General features: G+C 44.3%; 1 protein-coding gene across 8 annotated transcripts in view; it reads left to right on the forward strand.

Annotated features, from left to right (window-relative positions):
- The window catches only part of PIKFYVE (phosphoinositide kinase, FYVE-type zinc finger containing), a 936,520-nt gene that overhangs the window by 738,540 nt on the left and 176,517 nt on the right, over positions 1-21,463 (forward strand). For all 8 annotated transcript variants that reach the window (XM_033947121.1, XM_033947126.1, XM_033947127.1 and 5 more), the window contains one exon: positions 4,497-4,557. In XM_033947121.1, coding sequence (XP_033803012.1) covers positions 4,497-4,557 — 61 coding nt within the window. The remainder of the gene's footprint in view (positions 1-4,496; positions 4,558-21,463) is intronic.

Raw genomic sequence — 21,463 nt, forward strand, 5'->3', positions numbered from 1 at the left:
CGCCTTTGAAGATGTAATTTCCTCTTTCTTCAGAGGCACGTTCAACTTAGCAAAGGCCCTAAGACTGCTTGATGGAATTGCTAATGCCGCTGGAAGTTGTGCAAGGAAGTAAATGCACACAGTGAGCTGCTGCTGGACCTGGAGTGGAGGGAAAGGGAAGGGAGAGGTGCTGCTGGACCTAGGGAGGAGAAGGGAGGGGTACTGTGCTGGACCTGAGGGGGCGGGAAGAGAAGGGATAGGTGTTGTTGGTTCTGGGGAAGGGAAGAAAGATTTGCTGCTGGACCTGGAGGGGAAGAGGGAGGTGCTGCTGGACCTGGGTGGTGGAGAAGGTGAGAGAGAGAGGTGCTGCAGGACATGTGTGATGGGGGAGAGGGAGAGATGTGGTTGGACTGGGGGTGAGAGAAGGGAAAAAGAGAGGTGCTATGGTACTGTGGGAGGGCAGTGGAGCGGCAGAGAGAGAGACTGGATTGGGAGAAGGAAGGAGAGAGATGTCAGACCATGGGAGAGGAGAGAGATAGGAAGTGAAGGTAAGACATGGAAAAGGAGGTTTTGAGTTGAAAGCAGAAAAATGGAAAACATTTGAATGATAAAAGTTAATGCCAAAGATGGATGTATGATCCAAACAGACCGGGGATTTTAAATTACCATCCACTTGAGGGGTCAATATTTTCAAAATAGAACAAAACACAAAAGACCCCCTCTCATCAATATTGGGCAAGTTTCTCAAATAATATCATCATATAACATATTAAAGGCTTTTAAATGTTTAAATGTGCTCATAAGCTCTTCAGCAAGGTGCCACAGCAGCGGTACAATGTCCTGGAAAGGTGCTTGAATTTTAATCATAACACATTGCATGTTGCAAGAATTCTCACTTCTACTGGAGTGGCAAATGTTATGGCTCTACAAAAGCTGTTTAACAATAGACCACTTATCTGAAAAGGTCAGTTCACGGCTCCAACACAGTCTGTGTTTCGCTACGCTACATCAGGAAGCCGGAAGGATAAGCTTTTTATATTGATTTTATTTGCAGTGTGTAGTACCTGAGTCCTTTGGTCTACACACTTGATGTTGATGTTTTTTCAACATCAAGTGTGTAGACCAAAGGACTAAGGCACTGCACACTGCAAATAAAATCAATATAAAAAAGCTTATCCTTCCGGCTTCCTGATGTAGCGTAGCGAAACACAGACTGTGTTGGAACCGTGAACTGACCTTTTCAGATAAGTGGTCTATTGTTAAACAGCTTTTGTAGAGCCATAACATTTGCCACTCTAGTAGAAGCGAGAATCCTTGCTCCATGCAATGTGTTATGATTAAGATTCAAGCACCTTTCCAGTGACATTGTACCGCTGCTGTGGCACCTTGCTGAAGAGCTTATGAGCACATTTAAATATTTAAAAGCCTTTAAATGTTATATGATGATATTATTTGAGAAACTTGCCCAGTATTGATGAGAGGGATGTCTTTTGTGTTTTATTCTATTTTGAAAGATGGATGTATGGCAGAAAATGAAGAATGAGAGAAAAAAAAACAGCAAATGGATAAGAAGGCCTTGGAAACACAGTTAAGAGCACAGACAGAAAGTACAACCAGAGACTGGGAAAGGATGATTAGAAAAATAAAATCACCAAACAAAGGTAGGGAAAATGATTTTATTTTCAATTTAGTGATCGAAATATGTCAGTTTTGAAAATTTATATGTGCTGTCTATATTTTGCATTCTATTTGTCTATTTTTCTGTAGCAGTTACTGAGGTGACATTGAATATTTTAAAATCTACCTTGACCTCTTTGAAAAAAACAGAATATAAATGATAATTAAAATTTTATCTGCGTACAATGGGCTTTGTGTAGTTTAATTTTGTAGTTGCCATTATGTATTATTAATAAGATTATATTATATATATGAAAAATGAATGGAAGAAATTGCATTACAGTTAGTGCTACTATTATGGGGGTATGGTCTAGGGTAGAGTTTGATCAGGGGGTACTCGGTTGATATTTATTAGACTTGGTGGGTACTTGTCTTGAAGGAGTTGAGAAACACTGATTTAGAGAGACAGTTGATTCACAACGGATATCTTTATATTTAGCACATCACAAAATGCCTTATGGCCTTGGAATAGCTCAGCGGGTGTTCATGAAGGCTTACACTGGTAGAGTTTGTTATTAACTACCCTGGGTCTTATCTACAACTATCACCTCAATTGGAGTTAGAAAATTAAGTTTTTCACAAGGCTTTGTACAACACTGGCACTTAATCACCAGACCTCTATTCTCATGCATTGTATTTTGACATCTGTGATGGAGCTTTGACCTTCTTTTCACTTTGGGCTGTGTGGTTACATTGCTGCTGTCAGCAGTAATTCTAATGGCCTCTTTTACAAAGCTGCGCTAGCGGCTGCTGCACGGCAACAGCCCCGAAGCCTTTTAAATCTCTATGGGCTTCGGGGCCTTTAGCACAGCGCAGCCGCTAGTGCACCTTTGTAAAATAGGCCATAAGTTCTTCAACAACACTTTTGTTACTTGCCAAATGCAAATACTAGTCTGAACTTCTTTTCCACTACTTAGAAACATAGAAATAGATGGCAGATAAGGGCCACGGCCCATCAAGTCTGCCCACTCTAATGACCCTCCCTATTTATCTTTGCGGATAGATCCCACATGTCTATCCCATCTGGCCTTAAAATCTGGCACGCTGCTGGCCTCAATAACCTGAATTGGAAGACTATTCCAGCGATCAACTACCCTTTCAGTGAAGAAGAACTTCCTAGTGTCACCGTGCAGTTTCCCGCCCCTGATTTTCCACAGATGCCCCCTTGTTGTCACGGGACCCTTGAAAAAGAAGATATCCTCTTCCACCTCGATGCGGCCCGTGAGATACTTGAATGTCTCGATCATATCTCCCCTCTCTCTACGTTCCTCGAGTGAGTAGAGCTGCAACTTCCCTAACCGCTTCTCGTATGGGAGCTCCTTGAGTCCCGAGACCATCCTGGTGGCCATTCTCTGGACCGATTCCAGTCTCAGCACATCCTTGCAGTAATGCGGCCTCCAGAATTGCACACAGTACTCCAGGTGCGGTCTCACCATGGATCTATACAGTGGCATAATGACTTCCGGTTTGCGGCTGACGAAACTCCTGCGTATGCAGCCTATGATTTGCCTTGCTTTGGATGAAGCTTGCTCCACTTGGTTTGCAGATTTCATGTCTTCCCTGACAATCATCCCTAAGTCTCTTTCCGCTTCAGTTCTTGTCAGGATCTCGCCATTTAGGGTGTAAACCTTGCATGGATTTCGGCTCCCCAGGTGCATGACTTTGCATTTTTTGGCATTGAAACTGAGTTGCCAGGACCTAGACCAGCGCTCCAGTAGAAGTAGGTCATGCATCATATCGTCTGCCATTGAATTTTTGTCTGTTGTGCTTTTGCTCACTACATTGCTTAGTTTGTCATCATCGGCGAATAATGTTATTCTACCTCGGAGCCCTTCTGTCAAGTCTCTTATATAGATGTTGAACAAGATCGGGCCAAGGACGGAGCCCTGTGGCACTCCACTTATCACCTCTGACATTTCGGAGGGGGTGCCATTCACCACTACCCTCTGGAGCCTACCTCCAAGCCAGTTCCCAACCCATTTGGTCAATGTGTTTCCCAATCCTAAAGAACTCATCTTGCTCAGCAACCTACGGTGTGGTACACTGTCAAATGCTTTGCTGAAATCCAGGTAGACGATGTCCAGGGACTCACCAGCATCCAGCTTCTTCGTCACCCAGTCAAAGAAGCTGATCAGGTTGGATTGGCAGGATCTCCCCTTAGTAAATCCATGTTGGCGGGGATCCTGTAGATTCTCCTCGTCCATGATCCTGTCCAATTGGCATTTGATTAGGGTTTCCATTAGTTTGCTCACTATTGATGTGAGGCTCACTGGTCTGTAATTTGCTGGAGCCTTTTTTGTGGAGTGGAATGACGTTAGCCGTCTTCCAGTCCATCGGGACGTTACCTGTACTAAGGGAGAGATTGAAGAGTGCGGATAGCGGTTCCGCCAAGACATCACTCAACTCCCAAAGGTTTAACATGGATTTCAAAAAGAAAAGAAACTACTAATCTCTGAATAATATAATAAATGAGATTTAAAAACGAATAACTTAAAAATATACAAATCAAAATGTCAGATTTCTTAAATGGTTAAGTTTTTCATTATGTGCAGAATTTTACTTAGAAAGGTTCATGTCTAATCACCACAGGAATAGTTTCAATGTTTAACTGCCAATAAACTGCTTTAAAAAAGTGAACTCAAAATCAAAAATCAGTCCATTACTCTTCATCTTCCTCCTTTCACAGTACAAAACAGCAATCATGATCTATTGGGCAATCCCCATTAGTGTTGTGTTTATTATATTATTCTCTAGTATAAAACATATGATACTGTATTTTAGGTGTTTTTCTTATTAAGCTGTACATGGTTGTGATTTATTTTCTCTTTTTAATTTCACAGAGTAGTACAATGGATGCCTCTCCACGCAATTCCTCTCCAGCACAACTAAATGGCGAAAAAGGTGTGTTGTATAACTTACTGATGAGATCTTGAAGAGGGCAGGATAATAGCAGTATTTTAAAATGATTAGGCAGCACTATACCATAAGGAATAAACTGAGCTTGTTTTCTTGAAGTTTACATTTCTACTCTTCTAGGACAGTGTTTCTCAACATGTGGTACGTGTACCCTGAGGGGTACGCAGCCTGGCCACTGCAGAGGATATTCCCTGCCCGTCAGTAGAAGCTGCTGCCATTATAAATAAAGAATTAAAAAAATAAAAAAAGAAGCTGCTGCCACCAGGGATCCCCTCCCCCCGCTGAAGCTGCTGCCAGGGATCCCTCCCTCCCTGCCTGCCTGCCCCCCACCCGAAGTCGACCCAGTTACTTGATGGAGCTGCACTCGCTCTCTCCGCCTCCAGCAAAATCTATGCAGGGACGCACCACACATACTGCACGTAAGTAGCTGATCCAGAAACCTGCTCTCTGATGTCAGAGATGAAGACTTGTGGGCCAGCCACGTGCAGCGTGTGAATCGCTTCTTGCGCCGATCCCTGCACTGAGTTCGCTGGGGGATAAGGGAGCAAGTACAGCTCCAACAAGTAACTGGGTCAGCTTCAGGGTGGGGGGATGTTCAGGCATGGAGGGAGGTATCCCCGGCAGTGGCTTCAGCGGGGGCAGGCAGGGATCCCCGGCTTACAACTTAGTTTTGGGACAAAGGCTGGAAGGCACGGAGGGGGCACAAACTCGATACAGAAGGAAGGGGGCACTAACATGGGACATAGGAAGGAGGGAATAGAAAGGGAGAATTATTGGGCATGAGTGTCTGAGTGAGAGATGGGGAAATGAAGAAAGGAAAATTGGGCATAGAGAGAGGAGTGAGGTAGAGATGCATGGAGAATAGGATGAGAGGGAGAAATGTTGGATATGGTGGTGGAGAGGGAACAGAGGGGCAGATTGAAAGGGATGCATGGGGGAGGAATGTTGAACATAGTGATGGAGGGAGAGATGTGGCATTGTGATGGAGAGAAGTGATAGAAGGAGAAATGGGCATGTGTCTGGTGGGCAGAGATGAGAGAGTGAGAAATGTTGGATGTGACAGTAGAGGGGGATTGGAGAAATGTCTGGATCTCGCAAGACAGAGAGAGGGAGACTTATAAGGGTGCCAATAAGGGTGGAGGAGAGAGGAAGACAAGTTGGACTCGTGGAGGGACAGAGATGTTGGTTGGGGAATGGAATGAGGTCTAGAGGAGAGAAAGCATGCAGGAGGCAGAAAGAAAGAAATGTTGGAAGGAAGTGTAACCAGAGACTTATGAAATCACCAGCCAACAAAGGTAGAAAATGGTTTTATTTTCAATTTAGTGATCGAAATGTGTCAGTTTTGAGAATTTATATCTGCTGTCTATATTTTGCACTATATATGTCTATTTTTCTATTGTTGTTACTGAGGTGACATTGCATATTTTAAAGTTATCTGCCTTGACCTCCTTGAAAAAATAAAAAAATGAATATAAATGATGACTAACATTTTCTCTGCTTTGTGGTTTTTTTTAAATTTTGTGGTTACCATTATGTATTAACTAGTCTTTAAGCCCGTTACATTAACGGGTGCTAGAATAGATGTGTGTGTCTGTCTTTCTTTCTCTCTCTCTCTCCTTGGCCGCTGTCTGTCTTTCTTTCTTTCTTTCTTTCTTTTTGTCTCTCTCTTTCCTCGGCTGTCCACCACCACCCCTTGCTTGCTCCCCCTGTCCAGCAGTAGGCCTTCTCCCTTCCTTTTATCTCCCCCTTGTCCAGCAGCACCCTTTCCCTGCTCCCCCTATCCAGCAGCACCCCTTCTCCCTTCATTTGACCTCTCCACTGTCCAGCAGCACCTCTTACCTGCTCCCCCTGTCCAGCTGTAAGCCTTCTCCCTTCCTTTTACCTCCCCCTGTCCGGCAGCACCTCTTACCTGATCCCCCTGTCCAGCAGTAGGCCTTCTCCTTTCCCTGCTCCCCCTGTCTAGCATCCGCTAGTCCGGGCAGCCTTGGGGCTTTGCTAGGCTAGCCCACCTCACATTATCGAAGTAGGCCGGCCTAGCAAATGCCCCGCGACTGCTGCGTTTGCTGGTCCGGGGGTGAGAAGAGGTGTCCCAGCAGCGGCAGCACAGGAGTCAAACCACCACCACCGCTCAAGCCACCCCATGCGCCTCCAATCAAATTCAGTATGGAGGCACACATCACGGCGGCAGGAATCACAACCTCCTAAGTGCGCATGCGCGCTTAGGGTTTTATTATAGAGGATAGGATTATATTGTGTGTAAATGAAAAGTAAATGAAAGAAGTTGCATTACAATTAATACTATTATTATGGGGGAGGAGTCATAGGCGGAGCTTGGGCAGGTTTGAGACAGGGGTACTCGGTTGGTATTTGTTAGGCTTAGGGCAGGGGTCTCAAAGTCCCTCCTTGAGGGCTGCAATCCAGTCGAGTTTTCAGGATTTCCCCAGTGAATATGCATGAGATCTATGTGTATGCACTGCTTTCAATGCATATTCATTGGGGAAATCCTGAAAACCCGACTGGATTGCGGCCCTCAAGGAGGGACTTTGAGATCCTTGGCTTAGGGGGTACTTGGCTTGTAGAAGTTAAGAAACACTGTTCTAGGACAGCAGCGAAACTTGACCATACTATCTCCAACTTGCTGATAACAACGAGCGACTTCAAATCTTTCCAAAAAAAAATCAAAACCCTGCTGTTCAAAAAATTTATCCAGATGTCTTAACTCTAACCCTGGTTTTCCCCTCTGTGTAATTCCCCCCCAAGCCTCTGCTCATCTCCAGTTACTCTTTCTCTTCAAAGCCTCAAGCATGTCAACTGCTTCCCAAATTGTATATTTACTGGAATTGCCCAGTCATCTTTTCTGTATCCTAAACCCTAAATTGTAATTCTCCAATCTTCTAGAGACATTTGGATTATTGAGATTAAGCAACAAATTTCTGCATCTCCATGGCCACGAATTTGGTCTTGGAGAATGAGATGTACAGTATCAGCATCTATGAGGCAAACTTGGTTCTTTTTGTTGCATAGAGTGTTTTGGACCCCTGTTCATTTACAAAAGTTAGATAGCTCTAAGTCTAATAAATGCTGGCATTGTAATCTGGAAGCGGGGACACTTGATCATTTAATTTACCATTGTCCCTGTATAAGATTATTTTGGAATTCAATTTGGACTCAAATAAATTGTCTATTAGAAAATCATGTTGCATTATCCTATGATACTATTCTGTTTGGAATGTCTATGAGGAAAAAAAGTCAAATATCAGCACATAATAACAAACTATTATTAATCTTGACTGGGGTTGCTATTTAGCATATCACCAATAACTGGAAAAATTATACTAATCTTATTTATACATTTTGGTGGAATTCGGTATGCCATATTTTTCAGATGGAAAGAGCAATTGCAATATAGAAAAGGAACTAAAATAATTTTATAAAGATCTGGGGGCCATTGGAACGATATTGTAATGAGTAAACATCATTTTCCTTGGATGAATATATGTACACATAGGGGGGTTGGGGGGGAGTTTTTCTGGAAATTTCACTAAATTATATGTTTATATTATATTTATGATATAATTGATTATAATATTTGAAAGAAGGTGGGTGGGACCGGGACGGGATATAATTTTTATGTTTTTAGAATTATATGAGAATTACAAGTGTTATTGTTGTTATTAATGATATATTCCTGTACGCTTGCTGTAAGTTTTCAAAATGAATAAAGAATTAAACAAAAAAACAAAAAACAATCTTCTTATAATTCTCCTGGAAATGTCTAGCTGTTTCTTTTGTAATCCGCCTAGAACTGCAAGGTACTGGCGGAATAGAAGTCATTAATGTAATGTAATGTAATTTGGCATTATTTCCTACGAAAACTCAGCAAATTAATCATGTTAGTCTAGAATTTCAAAAATGAGAGAGGCTGATTGTTGCATATAGACTAACTAGTTTACACCCATGGGCCAGGAACTTTTGAGAATAAGTCCACTTAATTATATGCATTTATCCACTCTTCCATCGCCCTATAAGCAGTGAAAACAACAGTATGGGAATAGAACTTTCTTGTAATCACTGCAGCTTTTTCTATTTTCTAGACATGTCCCTCTGTTTCGGAAGCCCCGCCCTATCTTAATACAGGCATCTCTCTGTAGAGGGCTCTGGGTAGTGGCAGTGATTTGCATAGACAGGCAGACAGAAGAGCACCTCGCCTTGAGATCTGACAGTCTAGGAAATAAAGGCAAGGGAGGTGTCTTTTCAACCAATGATCAGTCTTTATTCAAAGTAGTGGTCCCAACAAGTATCCATGTTTCAGCTGAAGTATGCCTTCTTCAGGGGACACTCCCAGTTTTGGCGCTCTGGTTCTAATGGATATCAATTTTCCTCACAAATGATGATTCACCCCTTGTAATTAGGCTGGAACCTCTGACTTCTTATTGTAAGTCCCAATGAATCCTTGTAGAAATTTGTGGGGTATAAGAAACCATGGTATGATGATCTACAAATAACAGCCTCCATAAATAATTTTTGGTAAATACCATGCTCTTAACCTTAGGAAATAGGAAGAGGGCGCATAAAGAGAAGACAGTGGCCAGTAATTTGCATAGGCCATCTGCTGCCATCTCTAGAACCTGTTCTCTTCTGCATCCTATCCCATTCTGATGTAACTTCCTGCTTCTGGATCACTAGGAGGAGGGAGACCCCTAAACTGGTCAGCATAGGGCCCCACAATTGGTAAGGCCAGTCCAGGCTACAGGAATCATCTTTTTTTTTTTTAGCTGCCACAATCCTCTACCTTTATTCAGTATTTGCTATTACATATCTCATGCAAAATCTTTTTTTTAGTTGCTTAGAATAACTTGAAGAATTTTCTAGTTCAATACTTTTATTTATTCTCACTTCACTTTTTTGAACGAGAAAAGGAAAACCTTATCCATCTGTCCTTATCCTGACTGACTTCAGTTACTTCTCTGGAATTGGCAGAAGAGAGGCCCAGTCAAGTTTATAAAACTGAATTACAAATGTAGCCATTTGACAGAAACTTTCAATCTTAGAGGATTTTGTTCTTGGATATCTTATGTCATCTTCACATGTCTGTGTGGCAGCATTCCTTTTCTGTAGCTCAAGGACGTTATCCGTTTCAGTGCTTTTTGATTCCCTCTGGATCTTTCCACAGGGAACACCAACACTTTGATTGATTTGATTTGTCTGGTTGTTTGAAAAGCCACCATGTTCTGGTTTTTTTCATTCGTTCTACTTCCGGGTGCCAGAAATTGGTAACGTTGATACAACTTGATAGCTCATTTGATAATCTCTCAATCTCATTTCATATTCTTCTTTCTTTAGTGCCCAGTCTTTTTGTTTCATAACGAAGCCTTGCATTCGCATTTTTTAATTTCCGATTTTCTGTCCTTAGAGCTTCAGTTTCCTAGATAGACTTACTGCTGTCTAAAAACGCATAACTTTCATCTACAAGCTTTTGCCTTTTCTCTTTGTTTTGAAAGATTTCCATATCAAAATATAATTTTTCTCAAATATCTGTTCATCACTTTCCTGAGTTTCCAATAATGGCATTTCTGGGATGAATTCAGATCCAGAGGCGCCACTACCCTCCCTCTGAAACTACAGGAATCATAAATGAGTGTTCTGTTCCTATGCTCAAGGAAACTCCATACCTCTGTGTATTGCCCCTACCTTTCTTCTGATCTGTTTCCTCTCAGTGCAAGCGCAGGCCCAAGCTGTTGGAGGGAACAAATTTCTTGGTGTGTGTAATCATGCTATGAAGCCCATTTATTTGTTTTTGTTTTCTATCCCGTTCTCCCCATCGAGCTCAGAACGGGTTACAGGTTAACATACAGAGTATACAGTCAAAGACGGTTAATTTGTTTTACTTATGATACAGTAAAACACGGCATCCTTCCTCCCCTGTTTCCACTATCTTGGCTCTCCCTGAATCCTAACTCCACCAGATCCACTCAAAAACTCATACTGTCATTCCCCTCTTTGAAGGGCATCTCCCATACAGGAAGACTTGGAACATCCCTCCTCTTCAGGATCACCGAGCTATGGAACAGCTTATCTGCCCCTCTTCGAAGTTCGCCCTCACTCCAACGTTTCAGAAAACATTTGAAAACTTTGCTTTTCTCTAAAATGTAACCACTCCCTCCCTCTCCACTCTACTTAGTCCCCATCCTTCCTTCCTTTTTACCAAGCCCTCCTTCCTCCCATTGGAGTTCCTTTCTTTAGTAATTCCTGTAAACCGTGTCGAGCTCTACTTCCGTGGAGATGATGCGGTATACAAACTTAAGGTTTAGTTTAGTTTAGTTAGTTTAGTGTGCTCATCTTAGCTTAATCTGTACAGTGGACATAGTTCAATATATATACAGTCAAACCTCGGTTTGCGAGTAACGCGGTTTGCGAGTGTTTTACAAACACTCGAGCAAACTTTAACTTGCAAACCAAGCGTTGACTCGATAAGCGAGCATGTCACACTACCCCACCCTGGGAACTGGCTTCTCTCCCCCTGCAGCCCACCTCCAAACCCTTACCTCCAGCGGACATCGACACTGCTCACTTCCACACCATCCCACATACCAGTACTGAAAGAGCCTGCCGCAATGTTCTATGCTGGGCTGCTGCGGGGCTTTGAGCATCTGCACATGCTCAAGGCCTTCTGGCTTCCACTCTCTCTGAGATTCTCATGAGATTCTCGGAAAGGCTGGAAGACAGAAGTCCTTGAGCATGCGCAGATGCTCAAGGCCCCACAGCAGCCCAGCATAGAGCATCAGTGGTAAGTCCTGCCTGAAGAGTCCTGTCCTCCATCTGGCTTATCCTGCTGCCGAGGTGTCGAGAGAACGCTGTGTGCCCGAGCTCAAGTGCGGCCATTAGTCTGTAAGAGATGGGGAGAATCACAATGCGCTGCGCGCGCACACACCCTCTCTTCCTCTGCACTGCTTCTTCGTATCTTGCCAGGTGTTGCTGGAGGTAAGGGTTTGGGGGTGGACCATGGGGGGAGAGAAGCTGGTTCCCAGGGTGGGGTGGTGTGGAAGCAAGCAGCACCAGTGGCCTCAGGGGCGTGGGGGAGGGTGTCTGTTTTTGGGGTGTGGAACGAATCATCCGAATTTCCCTTCTTATGGGGAAACTCACTTGTCAAAGGCCTTTTGGAAGTCGAGGTAAATGATGTCTACGGGTTCCCTTTTGTCCAACTGGCTGTTCACCCCCTCAAAGAAGTGCAGTAAATTTGTTTGGCACGATCTTCCCTTGCAGAAGGCTCGCTTTCATCAGCCCATGTTTTTCGATGTGCTCACAGATGCTGTCCTTTATCAGTGCTTCTACCATCTTGCCCGGAACCGATGTCAAACTTACCGGCATGTAGTTTCCCAGGTCTCCTCTTGACCCCTTTTTAAAGATAGGTGTAACATTTGCTATCTTCCAGTCCTCCGGGATCTCCCCAATTTTCAAGGATAGGTTGCAAACTCGTTGGAGTATTCCCGCTATCTCATTTCTTAGTTCTTTTAGTACCCTAGGGTGGATTCCGTTCGGGCCTGGTGATTTGTCGCTTTTCAATCTATCTATCTGTTGGAGGACATCCTCATGGCTCACCTCTATTGTTGACAGTTTTTCTTCTTGATCACCATGGAAGATCACGTCAGGTTCTGGTACAGTGGATGTGTCCTCGCTTGTGAAGACTGACGAGAAGAATTTGTTTAACCTGTTGGCTACCTCTTTTTGCTCCTTTATCACTCCTTTTTTGTCTCCATCATCCAACGGTCCTACTTCCTCCCTCGCCGGTTGCTTCCCCTTAACATATCTGAAGAACGATTTGAAGTTTTTTGCCTCCCTGGCCAGCCTCTCTTCGTATTGTCTTTTCGCTCTCCTAACCACTTGATGACATTCTCTTTGGCGTTTTCTGTGTTCCTTCCAGTTTTCCCCAGTTTGGTCCTTTTTCCATTTCCGGAATGAATTTTTTCTTGTCTCCTATCGCTTTCTTCACCTCATTGTTTATCCATGCGGGGTCTTTTGTTCGGATTTTTTTGCACCCTTTTCTAAATCTGGGGATGTACATATGTTGTGCTTCTTGCACTGTGCCCTTGAATAGAGACCAGGCTTGCTCTACAGTTTCTCTTTTTCTTGAGCTATTTCTGTGGAATATAAGTTGTAACATGCAGTCGGTGCCTCAGCTTTTTGGAGAATCTAAAGTGGGATCAAGTGAAGTTAGGATGGTGGAGGAATTAAGGGTTAGATTCACTAAGCAAAACGATCGTGTACCAATCGGTATGCGAGCCCTGTACGACCCGATTTCCCTCCGACCTGATTCACTAACCTGTGTACCGATCCATGCATGCAAATGAGGGAAACGGCATGCAAAGTAGGCAGGGACGTGATTCACAAAACAAAAATCTTGAACACTGACTGGGCTGGCCGATCAACAAGAAGTGACTGCTGGGGACCAGTCGCTCACCTCCTTTCTGACTGTCCTGCCAGCCCTGCAGCCCTGAAATAAACCCGCTCTCTGCTGCATCCTGCTGTCTGCCTCCCCGACTCTCTCTCTGCCTCCACCAGCTCTCCTGCTCTCTGCCACGACCTGCTCTCAGCTCCCAACTTTCCAACTGATCTCCTGCCCTGCTCAGCCTCCGATTTTCCCACTGATCTCCTGCCCTGCTCAGCCCCCAACTTTACAGCTGATCTCCTGCCCTATTCAGCCACGATCTCCTGCCCTATTCAGCTCACGACTTTCCAGCTGATCTCCTGCCCTGTTTAGCACCCAACTCGCATGCCCTTCCCCGCAGTGCGAGCACGTGGTTTTAACCTGCGGGTTTAAAGCATAGTAGCCTTCCTCTGGACTGACTCCATCCTTTTTATATCTTTTTAAAGGTGTGGTCTCCAGAATTGTACACAATATTCTAAATGAAATCTCACCAAAGACTTATACAGGGGCATCAATACCTTCTTCTTCCTACTGGCCGTACTTCTCCCTATGCAACCTAGCATCTTTCTAGCTTTTGTAGTCACCTTTTCAACCTGTTTGGCCACCTTAAGATCATCACATACAATCACACCTAAGTCCTGCTCTTCTGTCATGAAAATAAGTTCTTCACCCCCCAAACTGTACTGTTCCCTTGGGTTTTTGCATTTCTTAGCATTAAATTTTAGCTACCAAATTTCAGGCCATTCTTCAAGCTTTGCTAGGTCTTTCTTTTAGGTCTTTCTTCATGTTATTCAAACCATCCTGGGTGTTTACTCTGTTGCAGATTTTAGTACCATCCACAAAGAGGCAAATCTTACTCGACAGCCCTTCAGCTATATTGTTTATAAAAATGTTAAAAAAAAACAGACCTAAGAACAGAACCTTGAGACACCCCGCTGGTAACATCCCTTTCCTTAGAGTGATCTCCATTGACCACTACCCTCTGTCACCTTCCACTCAACCAGTTCATGAACCAGCCCATAACTTTGGGGCCCATCTCATCTGTGGCACATTTTAGTGATAACCTTCCTGAATTCTCTGTAGATAAATCTTGTGGTATACCATCTGATCCTTCTTCACCTTTTTTGTGTCGCAGATCTCTACCTGAAAGCTACTCTTTCACAAGTTTTATGCACCAAACGAGTCAGTTCTCCCTATTAAGATGGAGTCTGAGGAGGTGCCTTATGCAGAATTAATAGAACTCTTTGACTGTGAGAAATATCTAAAGAGTATATCAAAGTTCCACTTCACATAGTCAAGGAAGATGCTCTTATTAAAAACTGGGCTCCCTGTAAACTGTACTCTCTCTATAGAATACTGACTTAACCTGTTTTTGATAAATCTCAGCTACAACATCAGTCCTTGGTAGTGGAGCCTGCCCTAAAACATGCTATTAGCTCTTGCTCATACACCAACACTTCACCAGGGAGAGAGGCCAGAAACCTGGATAAGTTTGGTAGACATGTATTCCAGGCATCTGTGCTTACTAATGGACTATTATTTCTACATGTCCATCTATTTGAAGCCTTTAATTAAGCAGTTGGAAGATTTTGAACAGCACCTTTCAGGCCAGCTAAAATCCTTTCAACATCTGATTAAGAAATTGCTGGTAACCAGGAAGTACATGGCTAGAGCCACTTTTGATGCATTTGACATATCCTCCATAACTTCTGCATTGACTATGGCAATGCGTAAAATAGTTTGGCTCAGAATTTCTGGTCTGGTGACTTCAGTGCAGGAACATCTTGTAAAGGTGATGACCTCTTTGGTGACCTCATCAAAGCAGCTGCAGACAAAATCAAGAAACACAATGATGTATGACAACCTTATTTAAGGCTCAGATGTCGCAAGCATCTCAGTCTTAAGAACATAAGAATTGCCTCTGTTAGGTCAGACCAGTGGTCCGTCGTGCCCAGCAGTCTGCTCTTGCGGCGGCCCTTAGGTCAAAGACCAGCGCCCTAACTGAGGCTAGCTTTACCTGCATACGTTCTGGTTCAGCAGGAACTTATCTATCTTTATCTTTACAACCAGCCTTCTTTGTCTGCACGTTCTAATAACCAGAGACATCCTAGATAACAGAGACAACAGAAGTCATAGTCTCAAAATCAGTCCAAACAACAATCATCCTTTTGATTCCCTTCAAGAGGGCTTTGCCAACACTTCCCTCAACCTGCCTTTGGATCTTCTGATAAGGGGCAGGCTTAATCACTTCCACCAAGGCTAGACTCTCATAACATTGGACCAGTAGTTGTGCCAGGTAGTGACACAGGGCTATGAAAACCTCAGCTCCCTCCAGAAGACCCTCCTTCACCAAGAACTCTTAATCCTCCTTCGGCTCAGTGCAATAGAACAAGTTCCTCAATAGGAGAAGAGCCGAGGGTTCTACTCCAAGTATTTCCTGATATCAAAAAAGGCTAGAGGTCTCTGCCCAGTACTGGACCTCTGCACTCTCAACAAATACTTAGTGAAAGAGAAGTTTTGCACGATCTCTCTGGGAACTCTGTTATCACTATTGGAGAAGAACAATTGGTTCTGCTCTCTAGACCTCAAAGAAGCATACACCCACATTCCAATTTTATCTACTCACAGGAAATATCTTCACTTTGAAGTGGGTTCTCGCCACTTCCAGTACAGTGTCTTACCCTTTGACCTGGCGTCAGCACTGAGAGTGTTCACAAAATGCCTGCTAGTTATAGCTGTAATCCTTCGCTCATGGGGTGTTTCACGTGTTTCCTTATCTTGACAACTGGTTGATCAAGGTCTCAGCATGCCATCAACTCGACAGTTCATCTATTATAACTAATAGGAGGAAATATTTTTTCACTCGGAATAGTTAAGCTCTGGAATGCAAAAGTCCATAGTCTACTATTGAGATAGACATAGGGGAAGCCACTTCTTGCCCTGAATCGGTAGCATGAAATGTTTATGCTATTTGGGTTTTTGCTAGGTACTTGTGACCTGGACTGTGAAGACAGGATACCGGGCTAGATGGACCATTGGTCTAACCCAGTAAGGCTATTCCTAGGTTCAAAGAGTTAAAGATGGTTTCTCCTTTTCCTACCCTATTATAATAAAATCAGTTCCCGTTCAGATAGTTACTTCTATTAAACTTCTTGGTGTTATCTTTGATGGAAAACTCTCGTTCCATGAACAAATAAGTTCAGTAGTCAAGAAATGTTTCTACCGCCTCCGAATGATTAGATCACTTGCCACTTTATTAGATCAATCTTCTTTAAATATTCTTATCCATTCGCTTGTCATTTCTTATTTAGACTACAGCAATGCATTATATAAAGGCATCACTAAGAAAGAAATAAAACGTCTTCAAATTATTCAAAATACTGCCATTAAAATTATTTCAAAAGCTTGAAAATTTGTTTGTCACACCACTTTTGATCAACGCCCATTGGCTTCCCATAGATCACCGAATTTCCTATAAAATAATGTTACAGACACTTAAGACTATAACTTCCAGCCAACCTGATTTCATCAACAGATTACTATTCTCCCACATACCCCATCGTATATTACGTTCATCTAATCAAAACCTGATATCCATTCCCTCTTTAAGACACATTAATACTATGCGCAGTAATATCTTTTCTGTTACGGCCCCTACCATCTGGAACTCAATACCAAATTATATAAGAGAAATTTCATCACTTGATAAATTTAAAAGTAACTTGAAGGCTTTTCTTTTTAAAGACGCATTTAGAATATAACAGTCCTTCTAAGGACTGCAATGGAAATTTGTTCCTTGCCATTTTTTAATTATTTTAACCTATTTTACAAAGTACCAGACTATTTATTTTTTGTTCCCCTCCCTTTTGTTTTGATCCTTCTCCCTCTCTTTTTCATTATACAAATGTATTTCTGCCCTTTTCCATTTTGTATCGGTATGTTAATGTTTGTCTGTGCGTTTGATCATCTGTAATAATAATTGTAGTTTGTTTTTAACTTATGCCCTCTTTATTCTTTGTTTATATATTATGTAAAACCGCTTTGAATTTTGATAAGGTGGTATATCAAATTTTTAAATAAACCTAAACCTGAAACCTGAAAAAATGACCTGATTTAAAAATTTTGAATTGTTCCCGATTTTTGATCTACAGAAAAATCTTATTGTGTAGGAATAAGTGTTGATCAAACATTTTATATTTTCCTATATAAATGGAATGCTTTACACTATTTGCTTTAAACAAGACCCGTTAACAAGCATGTTTTCTTGATACTCAACCGAAGAATCTTTGCTTATTTATTTGTAAACTCACATTCAGTGGTACAACATTACCTATCACTGTGAACCCACTTATTATGGAGAGAACAGAGAATGGAATCAGTAGTAATATGATTAAAGGTACATGATGGTCACATATTAGCATATTATGTTATGAAAGTAAAGTGTGCGTTAATTATTTCTTCTTTTGATGCTAGACTCTGATGTTTATTGCATGATTATTGAAGTGTTGCACTCTGATGAACTATTTTTTGTCATTTTTCAATGTTATATAGGCTAATACTGTTAATATGCATTATTTATCGCAAGACTTGCTTTATGCAGTGAGCCCTGTGGCATATAATGTGCATCAATGAAATTAGCACAAAGTAAATGACTTCCTTGGGTTGAGAGAGTTCCATTTGTGTATTAGTTTTTAAGCCTATTAATAATCTCACAGTTTTTTATCACTTGATATTATGCTTCACAATGTGCAGTATTAGGTATAATAATGATTTATTAGGTAAAAGTCAAGATAACATATTATCCCTCCAACGCTTCAGAAAACATTTGAAAACTTGGCTTTTCTCTAAAATGTAACCACTCCCTCCCTCTCCACTTTACTTAATTCCCTCTTTCTTTCCTTTTTACCAAGCCCTTCTTCTTCCCATTGGAGTTCCTTTCTTTAGTAATTCCTGTAAACCGTGTCCAGCTCTACTTCTGTGGAGATGATGCGGTATACAAACTTAAGGTTTAGTTTAGTTTACCGTATTTTCACGCATATAACGCGTGCGTTATATGCGTTTTTACCTACCGCGCATACCCCTCGCGCGTTATATGCGTGAGCGCGGTATACAAAAGTTTTAAAACATAGTTCCCACCCCGCCCGACGCCCGATTCACCCCCCCAGCAGGACCGCTTGCACCCCCACCCCGAACGACCGCTCGCACGCGCTCCCACCCGCACCCACGATCGGAGCAAGAGGGAGCCCAAGCCCTCTTGCTCGGCCGACTCCCCGACGTCCGATACATCCCCCCCCCGGCAGGACCACTCGCACCCCCACCCCGAAGGACCGCCGACTTCCCGACAATATCGGGCCAGAAGGGAGCCCAAACCCTCCTGGCCACGGCGACCCCCTAACCCCACCCCGCACTACATTACGGGCAGGAGGGATCCCAGGCCCTCCTGCCCTCGACGCAAACCCCCCTCCCCCCCAACGACCGCCCCCCCCCAAGAACCTCCGACCGCCCCCCCAGCCGACCCGCGACCCCCCTGGCGACCCCCACGACCCCCCTACCCCCCTTCCCCGTACCTTTGGTAGTTGGCCGGACAGACGGGAGCCAAACCCGCCTATCCGGCAGGCAGCCAACGAAGGAATGAGGCCGGATTGGCCCATCCACCCTAAAGCTCCGCCTACTGGTGGGGCCTAAGGCGCGTGGGCCAATCAGAATAGGCCCTGGAGCCTTAGGTCCCACCTGGGGGCGCGGCCTGAGGCACATGGGCCCAACCCGACCATGTGCCTCAGGCCGCGCCCCCAGGTGGGACCTAAGGCTCCAGGGCCTATTCTGATTGGCCCACGCGCCTTAGGCCCCACCAGTAGGCGGAGCTTTAGGATGGATGGGCCAATCCGGCCTCATTCCTTCGTTGGCTGCCTGCCGGACAGGCGGGTTTGGCTCCCGTCTGTCCGGCCAACTACCAAAGGTACGGGGAAGGGGGGGTGGGGGGGTCGTGGGGGTCGCCAGGGGGGTCGCGGGTCGGCTGGGGGGGCGGTCGGAGGTTCTTGGGGGGGGCGGTCATTGGGGGGAAGGGGGGTTTGCGTCGAGGGCAGGAGGGCCTGGGATCCCTCCTGCCCGTAATGTAGTGCGGGGTGGGGTTAGGGGGTCGCCGTGGCCAGGAGGGTTTGGGCTCCCTTCTGGCCCAACTACCAAAGGTACGGGGAAGGGGGGTGGGGGGGTCGTGGGGGTCGCCAGGGGGGTCGCGGGTCGGCTGGGGGGGCGGTCGGAGGTTCTTGGGGGGAGGGGGGTTTGCATCGAGGGCAGGAGGGCCTGGGATCCCTCCTGCCCGTAATGTAGTGCGGGGTGGGGTTAGGGGGTCGCCGTGGCCAGGAGGATTTGGGCTCCCTCCTGGCCCGATATTGTTGGGGAGTCGGCGGTCCTTCGGGGGGAGGGATGTATCGGACGTCGGGGGGGGGCATCAGGCTTTCAGGATGGGGACAGACCTTCAAGGGGGGACAGTGCACGGAAGTAAGGGGGGGTGAACGGAGAGTCGGGACAGCGCACGGAAAGTCAGGGCGGGCGAAAGGAGCGTCGGGCAGCATGCGCGGTATACCCGTGAGCGCGGTATACCAAAGTTTTTGTACATATCATCGTGATTTCTGCGCGCTATACCCGTGTGCGCGTTTTATACGGGTGCACGTTATTTGCGTGAAAATACGGTAGTTTAGTCTAACCAAGGGAAAGTGTTTCTCTGGTTGGACAATGTATTATCCTAAGACAAGTAGTAAACATATTCTCACATATTCTCCACAGAACCCGGCATGAACCATCTAAAGTGAACTATCACTTTAAGAAATCAAAAGACTGCTTATTCTGCGCATGCATGGGTTCCTTCCCACCCACTGCCAGCTCATGTTTTCTGCGAAGCGGAGAAGCCATATTTTGGTTTTCTCTTCAAATGCCTTTCAGCGTGTATAATATGCGTTTTTAACATATTTTATATGTGCTTATTTTCTGCGTGTATTATTTGCGTATGTTTGTGCCTTCCTGTATTAAATTTTCTTTCACTTTATTTTAATTGCCAGTATTACTGAAAAGAGTGCTTTTAGACCTCAGCCTACTAGCCTCCCAATCCTCGTTGAGGAACCTCATGTTGGTGTTTTTTTCTCAGGGTCGCTAACCTCCCAATAACTTTAAAATTTTCAGTTTGATTTTGAAGTGGCATTGAGAATGGCCAACTCTGACGCTGAGGGTCCTCTTCACAGTCCTACTCCAGGGATGTTGACTTCAACATCCGGCTATACCTCAGCTACTTCGGTGCTGCTGCCACCCGGGGAACTGCATAAGAAAGCTAAGAAGCACAAGCACTGATCCCCCTCCAATGCTGCTGCATGACAACCATCAAAAAAACAACAGACTGATGTCTCTGCACATACACATTCTTCACTGCAGCAAGCGCAGTTTGTGCTGCCTTTTGCATAAGTACTAACTTCTCAGCAGCAAGTGCATTCTATGCTGCCAACCACACAGGCACTCCAGTTCCAGAAACAGGCACAATATGTACCATCTACCACTGCTGTGGCCCCTGCTCTAAAAGATCATCTGAAAATGCTGCTGTGGAATGGGCTAGCCGGGCTACTGTAGTCACACGCTGTGCTAAATCCTGTCAACACACCCCTAACCTTGACCAGGTCCAAGCAAGCTAAGCAAGATACTGCAGACTGCTGCTCTCAGACTTCTCCTGTACTTGTGTTATGTACGCTTAATGAAGGTGTTGATGTCATGCACCTATAACTTGTGTCTCTATGTGCATCATCATTGCCTGACTCTCAACACTCCTCTCGACGGCTTTCACAGTATACACATCGATGCTCCCCCTGAGGTCGTAGCTCTGCTCCTAGAAATCCTGCTAGACTCTCCTCTCATTGCTCCTGCCACCATTCCAGATCTATGGGGTAATATGAAGAGGGCGGTGATTCTGACTTGTTTCTTCATATTTCTAGCAAGTATGATGATTTTTAAGATGGCAGTCTTTCAGATTCAGCTTCATTGCCTGATCAGACTCTACCCCTTGCCAGTCTGTCCTTTACCAAGTTTATCAGGCAAATGGGGCAGGATCTTCCTATTAAAATTGAGTCTAAAACAACCTACTGCAGAGTTCAGAAAGGCACTCAACTACAAGGAGTTGCTCAAGCACTGCCTGAAGGTTCCTCCCCACAACCTCATTAAGGAGGCTTTGTTAAAAAAAACAAAAAAAAACTGGGATCCCCATTTGTATACCAGTAACTCCAAAGAGGTTGGATTCCCTTTACAAGCTTGTCTGCCCCTAGATATGACAAACCACAGCTGCCACATCAGTCACTAGCAGTGGAATCCTTTTTAAAGAAAGCACACAGCTCTAGAACCTACGCTTGTGCTCCCCCATCCAGAGAGGCAGTATGCTAGATAAGTTTGGTCACAGAATCTTCCAGGGCTTCATGCTCATAAGCAAAGTAC

Source organism: Geotrypetes seraphini, chromosome 5 (assembly GCF_902459505.1).
Source record: "Geotrypetes seraphini chromosome 5, aGeoSer1.1, whole genome shotgun sequence".
Taxonomy (NCBI): domain Eukaryota; kingdom Metazoa; phylum Chordata; class Amphibia; order Gymnophiona; family Dermophiidae; genus Geotrypetes; species Geotrypetes seraphini.